The sequence below is a fragment of the Eulemur rufifrons genome, chromosome 9 (genome assembly GCF_041146395.1).
Source record: "Eulemur rufifrons isolate Redbay chromosome 9, OSU_ERuf_1, whole genome shotgun sequence".
NCBI lineage: Eukaryota > Metazoa > Chordata > Mammalia > Primates > Lemuridae > Eulemur > Eulemur rufifrons.
In genome coordinates, this window is record NC_090991.1 from 44,376,419 (window position 1) to 44,397,419 (window position 21,001).

General features: G+C 43.0%; 1 protein-coding gene across 1 annotated transcript in view; it reads right to left on the minus strand.

Moving 5' to 3' along the window:
* Window positions 1–21,001, minus strand: part of PITPNC1 (phosphatidylinositol transfer protein cytoplasmic 1) — a 226,899-nt gene that overhangs the window by 112,591 nt on the left and 93,307 nt on the right. The window contains exon 2 of the mRNA XM_069482787.1: window positions 1,951–2,099. Within this exon, the coding sequence (XP_069338888.1) occupies window positions 1,951–2,099 (149 nt within the window). The remainder of the gene's footprint in view (window positions 1–1,950; window positions 2,100–21,001) is intronic.

The following is a 21,001-nucleotide window of genomic DNA, read 5'->3' on the forward strand; positions in this document are numbered from 1 at the left end:
TACTTCCTGTCCCCATTGGGTATGGCATACTCAGTCCCTAGATGTCAGGGCCTACGTGGCTCTGATGTCCCCCAACCTCCTTAACATTGGCGGTTCTGCTTTCCACTCCACTTTGTATTCGCCTCTTTAGTTCTAGTCCCTGAGGATTTCCCTGTCTTTGTTTTGAACTCAGCTTTATATAGTTCTGTTTCATCCTGTGTTTTTCATGGGAAGTGGGGGACGGTCCCCATTAATCTTTTTAGTTACTCTTACTGGAAGTCCACATCTTCTATTTATAACAAATTTCCCTCTTACTAATGTTCATTACTCTCCTTTAAAATAAATATCATAGAAATATGATATGATAAAACAGACATGACAGGGACAGCTGGACACTTGCTATTCTGTTTTAGCAAAAGTTATAGTTTCTAAAATTTTTCTTGATTTTGGTACCTAGGGAACATTCCCCAGGCAATAACTTGGGAGAATGCGATTGTTTGCCAAGAAATGGAATTTTCCATAGGTTTCTATTTTACTGCATCTCCCTTACTTCTCTTTGCTCTTGCAGAGGTGATCCCTGAGGAGAAACCTGCTCAATATTTGATTTACACCCTCTACACTAAGAATGCCAAAGCAGCACATTGGAAGGAAGCCATACCCAGGCCAGATCTGCAGCTCAGCTACTCCTGCAAATCAACAGCTGGCTGGAGGCTGAACTGGTTCCAAACCCTGGGAATTCACAGCTACTAACAGATGAATGGGATCAATCTCATTTGCATTTCATCGTGACTCAGGAATTCCCTGGTACTGCATCTCTGGGCAAATTAAAATGCATCGGTTTAATCAGCCCAAGTACTTCACTGTCAGGACACTGGCCCGGGAGACTTCCATCCACCCTAATGATAGGACTCAAAGTCCCTCATCAAAAAGGAATAGTCCACTTCTGCCAGAATGGAGCCAGGGTGAGACCGGTGAAATCCAAATATGGGTCCCCTCAGAGACGTCTGACCACGTCCACGGCACTGAGAATTGACAAAGTAGTCACAGGGGTCTGAATGAAGTGGGGGCACTGGCCAGCCAGTGTGTTGGAAATACTTTCTGGATTATCACATATGGGCAGATTGAAGAGGCCACAGGCAGGGGAGACAATATTTATGGAAAAACTGACATAAGACTCATTTGCTGGAGAGTTAATTTCAATATAATATATTTCATGTGGCATCTAACTACAAATATTCTGACTTAGAAAAGGACTGAATGGAAGAAGGTAGACTGGATGGGGGTATAGGGTGGGGAGAAGATCAGATAAGCCCTAATAATCAATTATGCCATTAGTGATGAGAAAATAATAGATTAAACAATATATTTTGCAAAGCAGAAATAGCAGTCTTGATTAGTATTGCTTTGTAATCCTGGAGGTGTTCCCCTTCCAAAAGAAGACTGACCATCTTTACCTTGGGAAGGATGGGTCCACTTGAGAAATGGAAGCCACATTAGCCATCACACATCACTTTGGTCACAGGTGACTGACTGTTCATTTTGTCATTTCCTTTTTTGGACACCTGAGTGGGTCACCCAGTAGCAAGTAGAAATCTTACTAAGCGGAGACCCAAAGGCACACTGCCACCTTCAACACTTCTCTACAATGTATAGGCAGAGCCTATATACTGAACCAAGGGAAAAGACAAAGTCCTTTAATTCTTAAGATTAGATTTCATCTTAATGAGTCACCAAAGGGGTGGAAAAGATAAGCGAAAGATCCTCCTTGTGAAAATGCAGTTGGAGACTATTTTGCAGAATGCAGGAGGTGGGTATTCTGGTTTCAGAAGCAATGAGATTGGTGGTTGTAGAGGGTGGACATGGTGACTTTCCAAGTGACCCTTTTATTCAAGACACTCACTGCCTCCACCTGGTCATGCCGTGGGGTCCAGTGGGAGGGGTCCTGTGTGGAACACAGCTGCCATGACTCACCTGTTGAGATACACCCGCTTCTCAGTGAACTGCCCGTTGCCATGGTGAGGGTCCTCAAAGGGCTCATTCTGCACGACCTCCACCCCTTCTCCCCGGTCACTCTGTTCATGGCTGTGTTTGCTGATCATGTACAGCTGTCCGATTTTGTACTATAAAACACACAGAGACAGGGACACAGAGGTCAGTGCCACAGCTTGCCTTCGACACCCGCCAACCCCACCAACCACGGCTCGGCGAGCAACTAATAACATCAGCACCTTCTGCTGAGAAGAGAAAGTGGCCACATGGGCCTAATGTCACTTTTCCTCAGGAGCCAGGGAGAGAACTGGCTGTGAGTCGAATGTAGAAACAGCGTGTTCCTGTGAACGTTTTGCATCACCTTGGCAATGCTCACTGGAGTGGCTGGCGGGCTTTAAGATTTGGCAGCGACCAAGCTTTGGGAAAGGGGACACTGGGGTCTCCCTCTCCATTCTGGCCCAACAAAGCTAAATGGAGCTAAAGCCCTGTTTGGTTCAGCCAAAGACAGCCCAGGGTGTGTTATTTCTGTCCCTGCTTTCTGCCTAATTAACAGCATTGCTGTGCACAGAGGATTAGACATCACCTGTTTCTTCTATCCCCTCTCTCAAAGTGCTCAACTCTCTTGGAGGCCTCTGTCCCCTAGAATAGTGGTTCAAACGTGGCTGGACATTAGAATCACCTGGAAGCTTCTAACAGCTCCAGATGCCCAGGCTCTAACCTTGAGTGAAGCCAAGGCTAGGAGCCTGTGTTGCAGAAGCCTGACCCACACTGAGGACTGTCTACAGTATCTTTAACTCCTTTTCATCCAGTTCTATGAACAGTGTGGAGCCTTCCAGCCTGAGGTCCCAGGAGCCACATGTCTTGCACTAAAATGATAATACGGAGCAAGATAAAATGTGAACAGAAAATGTTTGAGCCACTCCATTCTCCTTCCTCCCTCTCTGAAAACCTCAGGGCCAGCAGGCATTTCTTCCCCCAGTGGACTTTCAAAGTGGCAAAACTAATTTGATGGGGAGTGGCATGGTAAAACAACTTTTGCATGAGGGACAACACTGCTCAGAGTCAGGACAAAGGACATTGTGATCCTGCTGGGGTCCCTCCTGCAGATTCAGTGTGAACCAACACTGACACAGTATTGTTACCACCGAGGCCTCTGGGATGGGAGAAAGGGCCCTGAGTTTGCAACAAGCTAATGACGACTCTGGGTCAGTCCCCAAAGAACACAGGCCAGCAGGGATGCAGGGCCCCTGTCTGTGTGTGTGAGAGAGAGAAACATATTTTAAGTTAAGGGGGCAGGTGAAATGTGCAAGTCCAAAGTGCAGTCAGTTCCAAAGCTGAGAGGACACATGTCCCCAAGGTGTCTCTTTCATTCTAAGGCAGGTGCAGGGAGGGGAGTGTGAAGAAGCTCTGGCAGGCTCTGCTCTGCAGCCAGCCCTGGGGACTGGCCCTGTCACCATGACAATGGAAGCCAGCTGGCTGGGTCTTCTTGAAGGGCTGCACTTCCTGTTGGTGCCACATTCCTCTCCAGAATGGTCTGTTTTTAAAATGCTTTTAATGTGAGAGTGCATGTGGATGTGCGTGTGTGTGCACGCGAGAGCTGAGGGAGCGGGAGGAGCGCTGGGGGATAAGAGCAAAAAGAAGAAAGAGGAAGCTGAAAAATAAAATCAATTCTTAAAACGAATTTTAGGATCAGAAGCTTGACCTGGTCCATAACTGCTTTGACTTTTGCTCATAAAGACTAAACACTCCTTCACGGAGGAAGACAGGATGAAAAAGCTTATGGACTGGAGATTGGTGCTATGCCTGTGAGAGCAACACTCTGCCTTATGCAGACGGCACACGAGCCTGTCACAGGGCACCCACCTGCCCAGTGGGTACAGATTTCACTGACAGTTGCTTTGGACTTGGTGTTCAAAACATAAATGTTTACATACAATGGAATGTTATTCAGCCATAAAAAAGAATGAAGTACCAATACTGAAACTCCTTAGTGGGTGTTAAGGGCTGAACTATAACCCTCAAAATTCATATGATGACGTCCTAACGCCCAGTACCTCAAAATATGACCTTATTTGGTGATAGGGTCTGTACCAGGGTAATTATGCTAAAATGAAGTCACTGGGATGAGCCCTTATCCAATATGACTGGTGTCCTTATAAAAGAGGGCAATTTGGGCACAGACACAGACAGACACGGAGCAGATGATGTGAGGAGACTCTCACCTCAATCCCAAGGACTGAGGCTGGGAGCAGATCCCTCCCTCACAGCCTTCAGAAAGGACCATCCTAGCTGACACCTTGATTTCTAACTTCTGGCCTCCTGAACTGTGAGGCAATAAACTTGCATCTTTTAAGCCACCTGGTCTGTTGTCACAGAAGCCCTAGAAAACTAATATAGACTAATACAGTCACTACAGGATTTCCTTTTGGGGTGAAAAAGTGTTTTGGATAGAGGCGGTGGCTGTGCAACACTGTGAATGTCCTAGATGCCGCTGAACCCTTCCTTCAAAATGGTTGATTTTATGTTATGTGAATTTCACCTCAATTTTTTTTAAAGTGTTGATTCTGCTTCAGAAGCAGATACCCTAAACCAAAGTCCTGCCAAGGGCTTCGGTAGGGGATTTGGCAGAAGAGCTATTTCCACCACCGGACTGTCTTCAGGTGCTTCAACCCACTCACGTATGAAAAATGTATGGGATCAAGGTTGACGCATGACACAGAAAAGCCATTAGCCAGCCACGAGTCAGCTCTGACTGCTCTCAGCTCAAGTGCTTCCTGCTTAGTGGGGATGACAACGGCCCAGGCAGCTGATTCACCGGCGGCCAGTGGAGGGCCTGGCCGCCCAGCCTCATTGATCATTCCAGAGGCTCCCGAATGAGCCAGTGCAGGGCAGACACCAGCATTAGCTCACCACGATAGCGCCAGTCTGGGGGTGACCCACAGATGCTGGGGGTGGAGGGACACTCAAGCCCAGACACCGACATGGCCGAGGACTCTGTGGCTGTCACTTCTTTCCCTCCCAAGAAAATCAGGCCACCTCTGCTGGCAGTGGCTGTGGGCGCTGGGCTGTCCAGAAGCAGTGGTTTTGTTGTTGTTTTTAAATCTCAAATTGACGCACAGACACAAGCAGCAAACTGTTTCTCAGTTAGGGGAGTGGGAAGAGACTGACAGTCCTTGAACCACCAGTTTCAAAATCACCAGTGATCCTCCTAAAAATGCTGAATTCCAGGTCAGTCTAGACCTTCCACATTCAGACTCGCAGGAGAGTTGGAATCTTACTGAAATGCACACTAAATGCTGTGTACCCCTGGAGCAGAGCGTGGCAAAGGCATTTATTTGTCAGTACTTGCTCAGTACTACGTGTTCCATCTTTAGGTGGCCTGTTTTTTTCCCCCTTTTCCATACTTACTCATTTCTTGCAAAACTCCATCCCTAATTTAGTGACAATACCCCATCCCTGACCACCAACTCCAAACACACTTGTATGTTGAATGAAGGCTGCAAAATCCAAAGACACAGAAGTGTTCTAAAACTCGCAAAGCCTGAGAATTGATCATGGAACTGATGATGATGAGGACATGGCATTGCTTTATTGACTGTATTGCAAGGCACCAATTAGGTGGTTTATATTCATTTCTAATTTCACAAAGATTTAGCCAGGTGGGTGTTGACAGATGAGGACGCTGAGTCTCAGGGAGGTTAAAGGCTTGCCCATGCCAAGTAGCTTCTAGATGGCAGAGTTGAGATTTGAACACCCCAGGTCTGTACCCTTTGTACTTCACCCAACTTTAGACCTTATTTCTTTACCACGTCAACTGCTTTAACATATCTAGACCTCACTAGGATTAAAAAAGCGGGGAGATGGAGGTAGCAGAGAGTTACTGCCTCTTAATTTTGCTATTTCAGAGATGAGTAACAGAAATCTGATTGAAAGATCAAAGTTGTTTAATCTGTGCTCACATAAGGAAAGGTGGAACAATTATGCTCTAACTTGGTAAAATCTATTGTTATAATTCCAGAGTTTGGGTAATCATCATTATAGGCAATCACGACTAGAGACAGCTCTGTGCTGCAGGCTGAACCTCTGCGTGAGCTACCATCAGAACAACTACCCCAAATAATTATCTCTATAGTCAAAAAAAAAACATCATGGAATGCAGATCTTTCCCACACAGGGAGCTGTACGTCTGATAAGGCTGCAAAGTTTGAGGCGAGGCAGAGTTGCATAATGTGCCTGGAGACACCGAGCAGTTCCATCATTTACTCTTTTGCAGACTCTCAGCACTAGGCCGCATCAGGTGACTTCACATGGTTCAACCTTGAACCTTGATTTCAAAAAAGGCAAACCCAAGCCAAAACTTCTGAGTGTGGTAAAGGATTATTAACTGAGCACCAACAATACTTTTACCATCCTTACCTGAAGAAGCACTAGACCCAAAGTTGTAGGCTCAATGACACTCCAAGCTATGACTGATTTTCACTTAACCCTTCCCCAACTCTGAGCTTCAGAGTTCCTGCGAGGCCAGCCTCCCTTGTACTCCCATCCCTAAAGAACCAATCGGGTGTCATCCTCCTTCCAACCAATCCCTGTACCCTCCCTTCCCATCCTATCTCTCTTCCTCTGTTAGTCCCAACGCCATTTCCAAACATCATAATGTTAAAAGTGGAAACCACCACTATGCAGTCAAGATTACCAACTTTCCCTGATATGACTAGGGACCTCGAGGCCCCAGGTCAGGAATCATCATTTATATTTACTTTGGCCTTTACCATCAAAATGGAAGGATGCCACTTAATAATAAGCACAGAGAAAAACACCTGTCCCTCTGACTTAATGTGAAGTCACATATTTCTCCATCTGATTCCTGCCTGTCTCAATCTGGCTGTCTGGATAGAGAAAAGAGCAGAGGGTGGTATAATTTGGCATTTTGGGGAGTTTCCCACATTATTCAAACCACTATTGGTGCTTTTCTTGAAACATTTCTTCTAGCCTTCTCTACTCTCGGTACATGGACCTCAAAGCACAGTGAAGCAATTGCTCCATGACGCCCAAGCAACCCACTGAAGAGACCGTCTGGAGGATAAACCATGCAGGATTCAGGCCCACTGCTGGCCTCACACCAAGCGGTGTCAAAATTGTAATTACACACAGAGAAAGAGATGTAATGAGTCCAGATTTTGACATCCTCATCTCAGAAAGCTAGAGGCTTGAGCTGTCTGTTTTCTGTAGTCCCACAGCACAGCTAAGGCACTGGAACAGTGTTCTGGTCTTGGCAAACTATGTGGGCTGGTGCCTGTTTTTTAAATAAAGTTTTATTGGAACATAGTCATGCTCATTCATTCTGTGGCTGTTTTCGAGCTACAATGAGTTTGAGCTCTGTCAAGTTTCAACAGAGATTGTATGGCCCCAAATTTGAAAATATTTACTATGTCACCTTTTATAGAAAATGTTTGCTGATCCTGTTCTATTCTACGGCCAGGTCCAGGCTAGGCCAGCCTCAGCTGCCCTCCTCACCCTGGGCTGCCCAGGGCGGCAGCCACTTTCTGTAGGTGCCTAGTGAGCATTTAAAATGTGGCCTGTGCAATGGATGGACTGAATTTTAAATTTCCTTTCATTTTAATTAATTTAAATTTAAAGACAGATGCTTGATTCAGTTATTAGAAAATCTTTATGTATGTTCGAAACGCCTTGGGTATGTGAATCCACTTTTTCAATTGGGGATTTTATAAAATCTAAATGAAGATTAAAATTTCTGAATCTAATAAATTCAAAAATTTAGCATCTGACTTGGGATTGCTGCTCTAAGTGTAAAATGCACACTAGATTTTGAAGACTTACTACCCCCCAAAAAGCAAAATAGCTCATGAATGATTTTTATATTGATTGAAATGATAGTATTTTGGATACACTGGGTTAACTAAAATATATTCTCAAAATAAACTTCATCTGTTCCTTTTAATTTATTTTTTAATGTGGCTATTAGAAAATTTAACATATTGCCATACTAGAAAAAACATTTGTTTCCCTGGGGCCATCGTGTTTTATTAAAACAAAATGATCTTTTCTAATTTGTTATTTTTTATTGTTTTCTGTGCATGAGTTATATGCAATGCAATCCACGTTTTTAGAATTTAAATTGTCAATATTAATTATAACAATAAGAACATTAATAAGTAAGATTTTCATGAACCAGCTTCAGGGTTTTGCTTCATATGGCTCCAGGCTCAAAACTATCCTGAGTTAAATACAAATCACATGGTGGTTGATGTATTAAATCACATATGTGGCTCTCACTTTGGGCTCAAATGTATTTCTACAGGACAGTACAGGGCTAGATCCCAATCCAGACCAACTGGGATTCAGGGTGGAGCCATTGTGCCACGTCAAGTTTCCCCAAGACTCCGGAGGCTGGATGGTCAGGCATCAGAGCCAAGCCAAGAGTTTCCATGTGTTTCCAAGCTAGTGAGCCAAAGCACTGGTAATTAGGAATGCGTTTGGAGAAACCTTCCCTTCTGGGAGACTGGCTAATACCTGGTCCTCCAGAGAGGTGATAATTGTTCACAGTGTGCTATGGCAGAAAGCACTAGGGTTTTAAAAATGAAAACGTGGAACCAACGTCCTGATTCTGCCTTTGACTAGCTTGTAACCTCAGACAATTTACTTATCTGAGCCACAGTTTGTTATCATTAAAACGGAACTAACAAAATTCTCCCAGGACATGGTGAGAATCAAGTGAGAAAAAAACTTATAAATTAAAACGCTTTGTAAATTGTAAAACTGTACACCAACTGCCCCTAGCTAGCCCTCCTTCTAGTTGGCAACGTGTCTGACTGGGACTTGTGGATCTGCTTCATTCATGTCCCTGTGATGCGAGAGTTCTGTAAAGCATAGGAGAATGAGGCATCTGCTGTGCACGTGTACAATGCCAAACCAAAGGAAACTTGGCCATCTGCTCAAAACTATCTTTCCCTTCTGTAGAAATTTCATTAGATGTTAGTCAGATTGAATACTTCTCAAAAGTATTATAAAAAGCTTGAGAACTTCCATATCTATTCCGTGACTAGAATTGTCAGATTCACAGAGACAGAAAGTTGAATGGCAGCTGCCAGGGGCTGGGGAGAGGGGGTAATGGGGTTGTTTCACGGGTACAGAGTTTCAGTTTGGGTTTTTAAAAAAGGTTCTGGAGATGGATGGTGATGATGGTTATGCAACAAGGTGAATGTACTTAATGTCACTGAACTATACACTTAACAATGGTTAAAGTGGCAAATTTTATCACAATTTTTTTTAAAAAGCCTGGTTCATACCTCAAGGTAACCATTTAACAGTGATTTTTTTTATGATTATGAAAAAAATTTTAAAGAGTCAGAGGCTTTCTATTTGATGGATCTTTGGTTTAGAAGCTTATTTGAAGGCATTGAGCCTAGCAGACAGGAGAAATATAAAATGACTTCCTTGAGAGACAATATCATGTGAGACTCCCTGATTCCTGCCATGCCAGAGAAGTTGTTCGCTCGCTGTCTCTTAAACGTAGCTATCTTTAATAGGAATATTCTGGAGAATTCACGTTGCTGGTGCTTCCAAGCAACACAGTGCTGACTGTGACATGTTGCACACAAAGACCTTGGCAGAAGGGAAAGAGTAATTAACTGAACGAAAATGCATTCTGATCCCATGTCAATGAGAACACATTCCTTACTGAACATAACCGTCACAGTCCACAGTCCACGTTGCTCCTCAGCCCAAGGCTCTGCCTGAGAGTGACTCTACAGCAAGACAGATCCCAATTCCTTTTTCATTTGGCAAAGTGTATTTTTACCTCCAATGGCTGGATCTGATCTGGGTTCTGCCCAGGGTAAGGACATGACTGGCTAATCCCTCAGTCTTCCAGGCTCTGTGATTCAATGTGCAGATTTCTCCATGAAGACAGGAAGATTAAAAAAAAAAAAAAGGTGTAAAGTTCCTGGGTCTTTCGTCAGATGTCTCTCTGCCAGGTCAATAAACCACGAAAACCAATATCCGATCCCACAAAGAAAATACAAACCTGCAGCTCATATTTCAGGATATCAGCGCATCATCACATATTTATCTTTTCTCCTGAGTTTTTATAAGCAGCCCTCTGAGGTGCCTTGTTTACGTAATACCTGTGTCATTATACCACAGTGTGGGAATGAAAAAACTGATAAAGAGATTTAAGAAGGAGCTGGGTTATCAACATTTAATTCAAAAAATCCCCCTTTAGTGACAAACTAATATAAAACAGCATTGTACACTGATGCTTAACCCATCCTAAGCTTTGGACTGAAGTGAATAGAAATGGAGCAACTTCACTCCCAGGGAAGGGCCAGGATATGCTTTGTGCTGGTGCCAGTGCAACTGCACCCCTGGGGTTGCTGCAAGACTGTGCAAATCAAGTGCACTCCACCGTCTAGGAAAATAATCTGCTTGACTGAGTACCGGAGAATAACGATATTCTTCATGGTATATGAAAGGAGAGCACATTTTGCTGCTTCTTCCAACACTCACTCGCCTTCAGGGGTGGTATTCCAGCCCCAAGAATTCACTTGACTCCCAAAATGAAAAGCCAAAATGATAATATGCAGCACTTGCAAGCTACTTTCTAGGCATCGGCTACAGCAATCGGTGTCACGCCCTCGTATTTATAAATGAGAAGCGGAGAAAATTAGCCATTAGTGGGAGCCATGAATAGCCATTAGAGAGCAAAGACAGGAACTGCTAGAACTCAGCACAAAGCTTCAGGCGTAGTCAGCCCTAGTGGCAGAATGTGGGATTTCTTTATACACTGGTTGTGGGGACAATCTTGGTTCTTATGTGTCCTGTGCATTCCGGTTCATTCGTTCAACAAGCAGTTCATGTGTGCCAGGTGCCATAGACACTAGAGGCAGAGCTGTGAACCAGACAGGACCTGGTGTCTGGCGAAGAGGTGGGTTTCTTGAGGGTGTCTTCCTCAAAGACAGAAGACTAAAGGAATTTGATGCATTCATCAGAGGTCTCAAACGATTTGCTGGGAAATGTGAAACCAATTGCAACTCAAGTAAATGGAGAGGTTTGCTGACAGGTCTGACCTTTAGCAAGCAATCAAGTCTCTTGTGTTTACTACGGAACATAAACCTGCAGCCAATCACAAGACCTAAAAGGGGGAAAATTGAGATAGAGTTTTCCGGGGACACGTATCCTGAGCCATGTACTTCCGACCCTTGTCATATCTGTAACCCTGGCCTCCTAACCAGAAGTGTGCCCAGCAGAGAGGTGCATTTACTATCAGGGTAGCAGGGTCTTACTCAGAATGAAAGGAGCCCCCATTTGTGAAGCCTATTGCACCTATCAACCGTTCATGGAATCCTTTATGAAAATGGCTGGTGTCATCAAGGGAAGCTGCAGTGCCAGTTAAAAGCAGAAATCTATTTTCAGGAATGACAGCAATCGGTTTCAGCAGCTTTGAGACCTTCTGAGAACAGGAGGGTAAACAGAATGCATAGAGAAGCACTTACTGATTCTTGTGCACTTGAACAATGGGAGTTCTTAATGTTTTGAAAGAGTTATTCAAGCCACTTCATGCCTACAAAAACAAGATCTCAGTAATATTTGAAGGTCACTGGACTCCTCTGCTTGCTTAAGTGCTAGCTGGCACAGCAAGTGGTTCTGGGTTTCTGGTTACTATCTAGCTATGCTGGGAGAGAGTTATGACTGTGGATCGAAGCGTGGAAAGTATCCTCATCCCACTCCGGAGGAGAAGCCCCAGGTTTCACAGGCGCGTTATTTGTAGCCAGAGAGGGTGTGCGGCTGGTTACAGGAAAGCACCATTTTCTTAAGCAATAGCAGCTTAAGAGTGTTCTTTTCTTGGTAAAAAGAAGCAGATAACCAATTGAGGAAAGCAAATGGGTGCCAACTTCTTCTCTCCTGAGATACTTAATGAAGACAAGCAAAATAGAGTAAATTTGGTACATTTCCAGGAATTGCTACATTTAAAAAATTATCTTTGAGTCCAGGAGTTTGAGGCTGCAGTAAGCTATGATCACACCACTACACTCTAGCCTGGGCAACAGAGCAAGACCCTATCTCAGAAAACGAAACAAAACAACAACAACAAAAACATATCTTCTGAGCTCCTATTGCACGTTGGACTTATTCTGATGGCCCGGAGAGAGAGTCTATCAATTGGAACCTCTAAGGCCATATGGTGGTCCTGCCCCTCCCTGCATGGACAGCTAGGAGTCCTTCAGCATCTGCACATCCTCCCACAAGAGGACGCATACAAGTCCCCGAGGTAACGCCATGATGAAATACAATTTACCATGTTTTCAAAGAGATAGGAGAAAAAAGAATATAGTGGACAACATAGGGAAGGGTTGTTCTTCACAGAGTTTTTTTTTTTCTTTCTTTTTTTTACTGTGGTAAAATATATATAGCATGAAATGTACCAGTTTAACCATTTTTGACTGTGCCATTCAGTGGCATTAAGTACATTCACAATGTCGTACAACCATTACCACTATCAATTTCCAGACCTTCTACATCACTTCAAACTGAAACTCTGTACCCATTAACAAATTCCCTTTTCTTCCCAGTCCTCAGTAACCTCTGATCTATTTTCTGTCTCTGTGAATTTGTCTACTCTAGATACCTCATATAAGTGGGATCATATAGTATTTGTCCTTTTGTGTCTGCTTATTTCACTGTGTAGCATAATGTGTTCAAGGTTCATCCATATTGTACCATGTGTCAGAATTGTATTACTATTTGAGGCGCAATAATATTCCATTGTGAGGACAGACCACATTATGTTTATCCCTTCACCTGCATTTGGGTTGCTTCTACCTTTTGGCTATTGTGAATAACACTGCTATGAACATAAGTACACAATATCTGTCTGAGTCCCTGCTTTTATTATTTTCAGTATAGACCTAGAAGTGGAATTGCTCAATCATATGGTAATCCTATGTTTAACTTTTTGAGGACCCCCCCAAACTGTTTTCCACAGTGGCGGCATCATTTTATATTCCCACCAGCAATGTGCAAGGGTTCGGATTTCTGCACACACTCACCAACACTTGTTTTCCATTTTCTGGATAATAGCCATCCTAACAAGTGTGAAGGAATTACCGGATGTTTTAAAGTCAATTCTGGATTCTTTCTTGGATCTCTTATTCTTGTAAAGCCCATTTTAGGTGGTGCTTGGGCATTTCAAACCTTTCTTCCAAATAAGTACTGAGACAACCCTCGGAAAGATTACAGCCCTATTCTTTATTTAAACCAGAAGGGTCGATCAGTAGAATCTGGATGAAACACTGGTAAAATACGATGGTTATTTTTTAGGCAGTTGGAAGGTGTCCCCTGGAAGTGTTCTGGTTGCAAACATATGAAACCACAGCCCAGAAGCAGGGTGAATCCCTTTCATGTCAAAAAGGCCCAAACACATTTGCAGTTAAGTCGCTTTTTGTAAGGGCATCACAAAGAGGCAGCTATGAATTATTATTAATACTTTGGGGGACCCAGGGATGGCCGGTGGTATGAATGACCTGAAAAGGTGCTTCTATTTCTGTTATAGAAGTTGCTTTCAGTATTATTTTGATGGCCCAGCCAGCAATGTAGTAAATTATAGAATCACAGCATAGAAGGCAGCAGAGTCCTACAGAATTTACTTACGAATCAAATGCATATAATTTATATTCAAAGATTTAGGGTGAAAAAGGCACTCTTGATCATTTGCATTTTTCATGTTTTTCTTACAAATTAAGTCACTTTATATTCTATTTTAGGTGACAGCTATTCTTGAAAAAGTAATCTTAGAAATGAATTTAAATTCTGTAGACTATATAGATGTTTCTCATAGTTTTTTTTAAGTATACAATTCAGTGGTTTTTAGTATATTCACAAGGTTGTACAACCATCACTACTCTCTAATTCCAAAACATTTTCCACACCCCCAAAGGAAACCCCATTCCCACTAGCAGTCACTCCCCATTCTCCCCTCCCCCCAACCCCCAACCACTAACCTACTCTCTGTCCCCATGGCTGTGCCTATCCTGGACATTTCAAACAAATGGAATCATACAATACATGGCCTTTTGTAACTGACTTCTTTCATTTAACATAGAAGATTCGTCCATGTTTAGCCTGTATCATTATTTGCTTTTTATTACCAAATAATGTTCCATTGTATGGGGATACTACATTTTGTTTATCCATTCAACGGTTGATGAACACTTGGATTGTTCTACCTTGTGGCTATTATGAAAATACTGCTATGAGCATTTGTGTATGAGTCTTTTTGTGGACACATGTTTTCATTTCTCTTGGGAGTGGAATTACCAGGTCAAATGGTAGCAAGGTGTTTAACCTTTTGAGGACCCATCAGATTTTTCCACAGCAGCTGCACCATTTTACACTCCTACCTGCAATATCTCATATTTACTTTTGATAGTTTAAAGTTACCTATAGAAACAAGAAAGCGAAACAAGTGACTTCAAAAGCCAAGGGGAAACTATGGGACAAGAGTGGCCTCGGTGGCACATGTCACTGACTTATACACTTGGGCACAACATCCACTCAACAATGATCAAAGGTGACTCTTCAGCCACATGACATCTTTTCATTACTCTGCAGGGACAGCAAAGAGAGTAAATTTCATACCACAATTAGTGTGATGTGCTAAGACAGCACGTCCAAACGTGCTAGTGATGCCACATCGACAGAAAGTGTGCAAGGAGTTAGGAACACAATGGCATACTATAGGGTACAGTTGGGACATAACATGGAATATGAGGCTTGATTTGTGCATGGATATGAACCAGCTGGGCAAGAAGGAAGGGGGAGGTCACAGCCTGCAAGCAAACCCTGGACACTCACTTGTTCACAGCAAAACTTCACTACCTTGCCAGGACCCTGGCAGATACACAAGAGAAATAATTATAAAAGCTGCCACATGGAGTGATGGCTTCTCTAGGTTCAGCATAGTTCTAAAATATTTATACTTATTTAATCCTTACAACAACACAATGAGGTGTTTTTTTTCTTTTCTTTTTTCTCCTTTTTTCTTTTTCTTTCTTTTTTTTTTTTTTTTTTTTTTTTTGAGACAGAGTCTCTTCTGTCACCCAGGCTAGAGTACAGTAGCATCATCATAGCTCACTGCAACATACAACTCCTGGGCTCAAGCGATCCTCCTGCCTCGGCCTCCCAAAGTGCTAGGATTACAGGAAGGAGCCACCATGCCTGGCCCAATTAGGTGTTTTTAATCCTTATTTGACATTTGAGGAAACTGATGCATAGAAAGGTTAGGTAACTTGCCCAAGGTCACCCAGCCAGTAAGTAGTAGAGCTGGAATTTGAATCCGGGCAGTCTAGCTCCAGGATGCACGCAGGCATTAATCTCCTTGGCCACTTGCTTGACATCCAGATAAAAGGCCAGGTGGGTGAAAGTGACATGGTAAATAAAGTCACTTTCCTCTCTCCTGCATGCTGCTGGCAGTTTCAGGTTGATGCTAGGAAGAGTTTTTTTTTTTTAAAGAGGTGGGAGACAACAGACCCAAGGAAAGCAAAGAAAGAAGAGGTCACAGGGGAAATCACCAGGGAGGACAAAATTAGAAGCCAAGAGCCTGAGGTCCTTGGTCCTGCTCCTGGAAAGTCTTCCTCCTACACAAATTCCTATGAAAGGAAGCACACCCACCCATCGAAGTCCTTGAGATTTGAAAGTAAAAATTAAAATTAATAAGTCCACTGAATTTGGACTCACAAAATGCGTGGGTGGGAGAGATTCCTACAGCTGACAGCTGATGTGACAGTTATTTCATGAAAAGGAACAACAGAACATCCCTGCCTTCGGATTTGAATGTTTCCAAATGTGATTCCAAACCCCAGCCTGAAACAATACACAGGACAAGAACTGAATATATATATTCTGTGGGAGAAAAACCCCTTCAGTTTACTCAGTCAACCTGCAGTGTAGGAAAATGAGATGGAATATCCGCTTTTATTCACCTTTCTTCAGAGCTCACTCAATAAAGGCAGCCGGCCCCATACCTAATGCACTCTCTCTCTTATCAGTTGGAAATTAGATTCCTAATGGCATTTTGGGAGGCAGGAACCGCAAAGTCAAAGTCTTCATTATGCTATTCCAATTATCTGAATCTAAGTGTTTTGTGATCCATGGAAGTGATATGCACCCTCTCCCTTTTGCTCACACTATCAGAAGAAATGTAAAATCTAAGCTCCTTTCTATACCCAAATGAAATACACTAAGGACTGTCCATAAGACAGACCACAAACTCCTGTGTGGGAAGAGAAAGAGGAAAAGGCTCTAGAAATAAAACCTCACGGCTCCTTCCCTAGCTTTCCTTCTCCTCAGCACGCCCTTGTCCCAGAGGAAGACATTTCCAGAACTGCTGACAAGCCTAGAAGAGGAAGGCCTTGCTTCCTTTCTCCTCTTGGGCAGATGGTATTTGCATACTGACATATTGTAAATCTAGTCGCCCAGGTAACGGGCCTCCAGTTAGCAACAGCGGAATGAAGGTCAACCTGGTTCCTTCTAAAATTAGAAGTCAGACAAATCTGATTGTTAACTGTTCAAGGTAGGATGCCCAGTTAGATGGGAGATTCAATTCTGAATGTGAATGTTCAGCTGGGAGACTCAGCGCTAGTTCATAAAGGCAAGTTGGGGCATTTCAACATGACCATAACACGGGTTTGGATATGTGGAAGTCTTACCTGTGTGCCTTTCCTGCTTCTGTAAACAATCCTACTATGACCCCAGTGTCTGGTGGTAGAGTCATCTTCATCCCTGGCAGCTCCCTTGACATTCATAGTCAATCAATTACTGAGAACTGCTAATTCTACAGTAAGCATTTAGGGTCTTCCCCAGTCGGTGTCCCCCAACTCCACCTTGGTCCCCGCCACCCACCAATCTCTCTCTCACAGTCAAATTGACCAGCACTGGACAAGATCCATTTCTTCCAGCCTCTTTCGTCTCGGCCCATGCAAATCATTCCCGGCCTGGGAGTTTCTCTCTTCTTTTCTTACTCTGACCATGGAGGGGGAGTCTTGAGTGGGCTTCAAGGAGTACATGAATTGTGCACAATCCTCCCAGACCATCCATTTCTCAGAAGGTACATGTCCCCAAGAAAGGTTAAGAGCCACCAACTATCTAACTACAAATAATATTTACACCAGCATTTCCCATAATGACTTTAAGGAATGATGGTTCCAGAGGATGCTAAGTAGTGAGCGAAGGAGCTCCGCAGTCAAATAATTATGGGTGACATTAGGTCAAACAGAGTTAAACAGGTTTTCAATGTGAGTCCTTGCTTTCCTGATCTGCACCATGAATAACTAACTGATTTCACCTTGAAGACCTCTGTTCACTAGACCCTTCTTAGTGTCCCCTGAGTGACTCTGTGACACAGGGGCAAGCTGAGCTTCACTTCTACTTGGCAGCTACCAAGTCATGCACTGCTTTGTGATAGTTCTGCTACTGTTTGAGCTATTTATTTTTTACCATATATTTTTAATGATTGTTAGAAACTATATCATTCCACTTATCCTATTATGTTGTGCCCATTTTATACCTGACTCCCCTACTAAACTGGAAGCCACTTGAGAGTGGGGTGTACACGTTGACTTTTATTGTTTATCTTCCTATCTTAGTGCCAAGCTGACCAGAGTTTAGATACTTAGAACATGTTAAATAACTAAGTGAATGAATAAATGATTGAACTTATCTCCCCAACCGGATAACAAACTCCTTCAGAGGTGTGAACTGCAATTTTAATTTTTTTGTATTTCCAGCTTTTATGGTAAAAGAGTCAATATAATTCTTAAAAATTAAATGCCATAGAAAATATTTATTGAACACCAATTATGTCCTGGGCACCAAAGATATGAAAATGGATAAAGTACAGTCCCTGTGATCAAGGAGCTTAGATTCTAGTAAGGGAAATTGACATATAAACAAAAAATGATAAGACGACATAAATACTCTGAAAGGAAGCCCGGAGTGCCTGACAACGTGCTATAGAGCCTAACAGTAGTGATTTTCCCAGCTTCCTTCAAGTGCAGTTTTCAAATGAGAAACTGGGACCTAGAAGGGTAAAGTTGATTGTCCAAGGTTGCACAGTCTGTGGAGCAGATGGAAGTCAACCTGGGTCTTTCCCACCGCAAGTTCAAGGCTGGACATTACTCTTGAGCCTTGAGGCAGAGCGGAACAAGTCTGAGAGAAGGGAATAGATTTTCTATGCTGGGAGGCAGAGGACAGCAATGGGAAATTCAAGTGCACCCTCAGTCCAAGCCCAGGTAGGAATTTAGAGACTACAAATGGCCAATTAACATATAAAAAGTGTTCAACCTCAAGTAATCAGTATCCCAGAGTTTTGCAATGGGAGGACCAGTAAAAAAATTTTTTTTAATGCAAACTAAAACATTTTTCATCTATCAGATTAGTAAAGATTTTAAAAGCTAGCTAGTATTGGTGAGGCGGAGGGAACAGACCTGGCTCCACACTATACTGGGAGAGCAAAATGGTTAATTTAGCCCTTTGGAAAACGATTTGGCAATGTCAACTAAAATTTAAGATGTTTATCCCATTTGACTTAGCTACTCTACCTAGGAATTTATCCTAGGGAAATCCTTTTGCAATTGTGCAAAGATTTGTATGCCTAAGATTATTCATGTCCACATTATATGCAATACAAAACACTGGAAAAACTCCAATTGTCCATCAATGGGACCAGTTAGATAAATCATGGTACATCCAAATAATGAAATACAATACAGCCATTAAATCATGAAATAGATCTCTACTTGCCAAAATGGAAAGATGCCCCAGATTTATAATTCAGTGAAGAGAAGTAGGCTGCAAAACAGTAGGTATAGCAGGTTTTGCTAAAATGCAAACAGGTGTACTAGTAAATGAGTAAGAAAAGAAAAACCTACAAAAATATAGGCAATTGTTCATGGCAATTACCTAAGAGAGGAAATGGTACTTTTATAAGGTTTGAAGTTTTTATAACAAACTTTTCAAGCAGAAGAAATAACAAGCTGGCATGTAAAAGGTGACCCTGTGCTGAAATTTCAGGGCAATATTTCAATTCCTATGGAGGACGACAGACAGAATAAGGAAGGGAATCGGGATTATTTATTGACACGGATGGCCGCATAGGTTGTGCACTGCACAAGGCTAGTCTCTTGAGTTGTGCAGGGTTTGAGCCATTACGCAGGCTCCTGAAGCAGGAAACCAGAGAGGAAATCAAAGCAAAAGCCCAGGGGTCTACACAGGGGCAGGAGTGCTGTTAGAAGAGGGGGTTTTGGAGAGAAGGAAAGGAGTGTGCACATCAACTCTGGATGCAGGGATTAATGACAAGGAAAAGAAGCCTGAGTGGGGCTCTGATTCCCAAATCTGCAGGTGGGTGAAAGACATTAAAGCTGCCATGTGGGCTGAGCCTCTTCAGCACCTTATACCAGATTAGTCTGGGACCTAGGGCAGAGGAAGGGGGGACAAATGCATGGCCCAAGGCTGCCCACTTCACTTCCTCCTCACTCACCCTGTTCCATGCTCAGCCTTAAGTGCTCAGCCTTAAATGTTTCAACACTCGCAGATCTGCCATTGTGACTGGAAGCCTGAAAGTTACCCAACAGTTGGAACTTCCCATCTTTCCAAAATAAATCGCAAACCTCTGCATAAAGTGAGCAGATTGTGTACTTGGACACGTTGCAGCAAATCAGTTTCAAATTTGAGTGGATTGTGTTCTCAAAGTTCCTTTTCAGACTGACATTTTTCAAAGCTCCAAATGCATTCTTCCATAGAAATAACGTGATTAAGTCAGCCGAGGGACCAACTGACCCATAATTCCCCTAAATAAAAACCCAACCACCCTTTCTAATAATGTTTCTGTAAGTTAATACGTTAAGGAACTTGATTCCTCCTCCCTGCCCCTAAGTATGTGGGAATGTTTCCCCAGTGCTTTTCTCTAACTTTAAAAGGATGTAAATATATGTCATAAAGCATTTTTTTCTTTTCACCAGAGGGTTCCATCATCAAATAAGTCTGGGTGAAATTAAGTCAAACCAAATTGAATAGGTTTCATTTATTTACCATTTTAACTGGTAAAATTTACCATTTTAACCCTTTTTAAGTATACAATTCAATGGCATTAAATACATTCACAATGTACAACCATCACTAGAACTTTTCCATCGCCACAAATTGAAACTCTGTACTCTTTAAATAACAACTCCTCATTCCCTGCTCCCCCCAGCCCCTGGTAACCATCCTTCTACTTTCTGTCTCAATGCATTTGCCCACTCTAGGCATCTCATCTAAGTGGAGTCGTACAGTATTTGTCCTTTTGCGTCTTTTGTGAGGACATTCAAGTTTCTGGTTTGGGTAAATGGTGGGATGGGAGAATGGAGACTGCACACAGGGACCAGATATAGAAGGAGAAGAAGCAGACTTTGGAAGAAAGATAGAACATTCTGTGAGGTTGAGGAGTCAAGGGACAACTAGGAGAAGGTGGCCTGGACATAATTAAACACATACTGGTTTAGAGCCCAGGAGAGATCCAGGCTGAAGCTTTGGATGGAAGACCTTAGTGCTCAGATGGTTGGTGAAGCCATGGGGTGAGGAGAGAGGTGAGTGGCACCCAGAAGCCCCCACCAAGTACAGGATAGAGGAAGAAAGATAAACCCAGGAGGGCCACTGAAGACACCAGCAGTGCACCAACATGCTTCCCTGCTCTGGTCTCCCAGCCTTCAATTCATTCTCCTCCTCACTCTTTCCAAAATCAACAGATCTACTCTTGATATGATTCTCTCACCCCAAATCCAAAACTTTTAATGACTTTCCCCAATGAACACAGGAAAATATGAACTCCTTTCCAAAGTTTTTGCAGTTCTCCCCCCACCCCAGTACCAGCATCACCTGGTCCAGCCACCCAGGTTATTAGCTGTGCTCCTGCTCAGGTCTGCACATGTCCTCAATGTGGTGCCTCTGCTCCGTGGGCTCATCATTCTTTCTGTGTATTCGT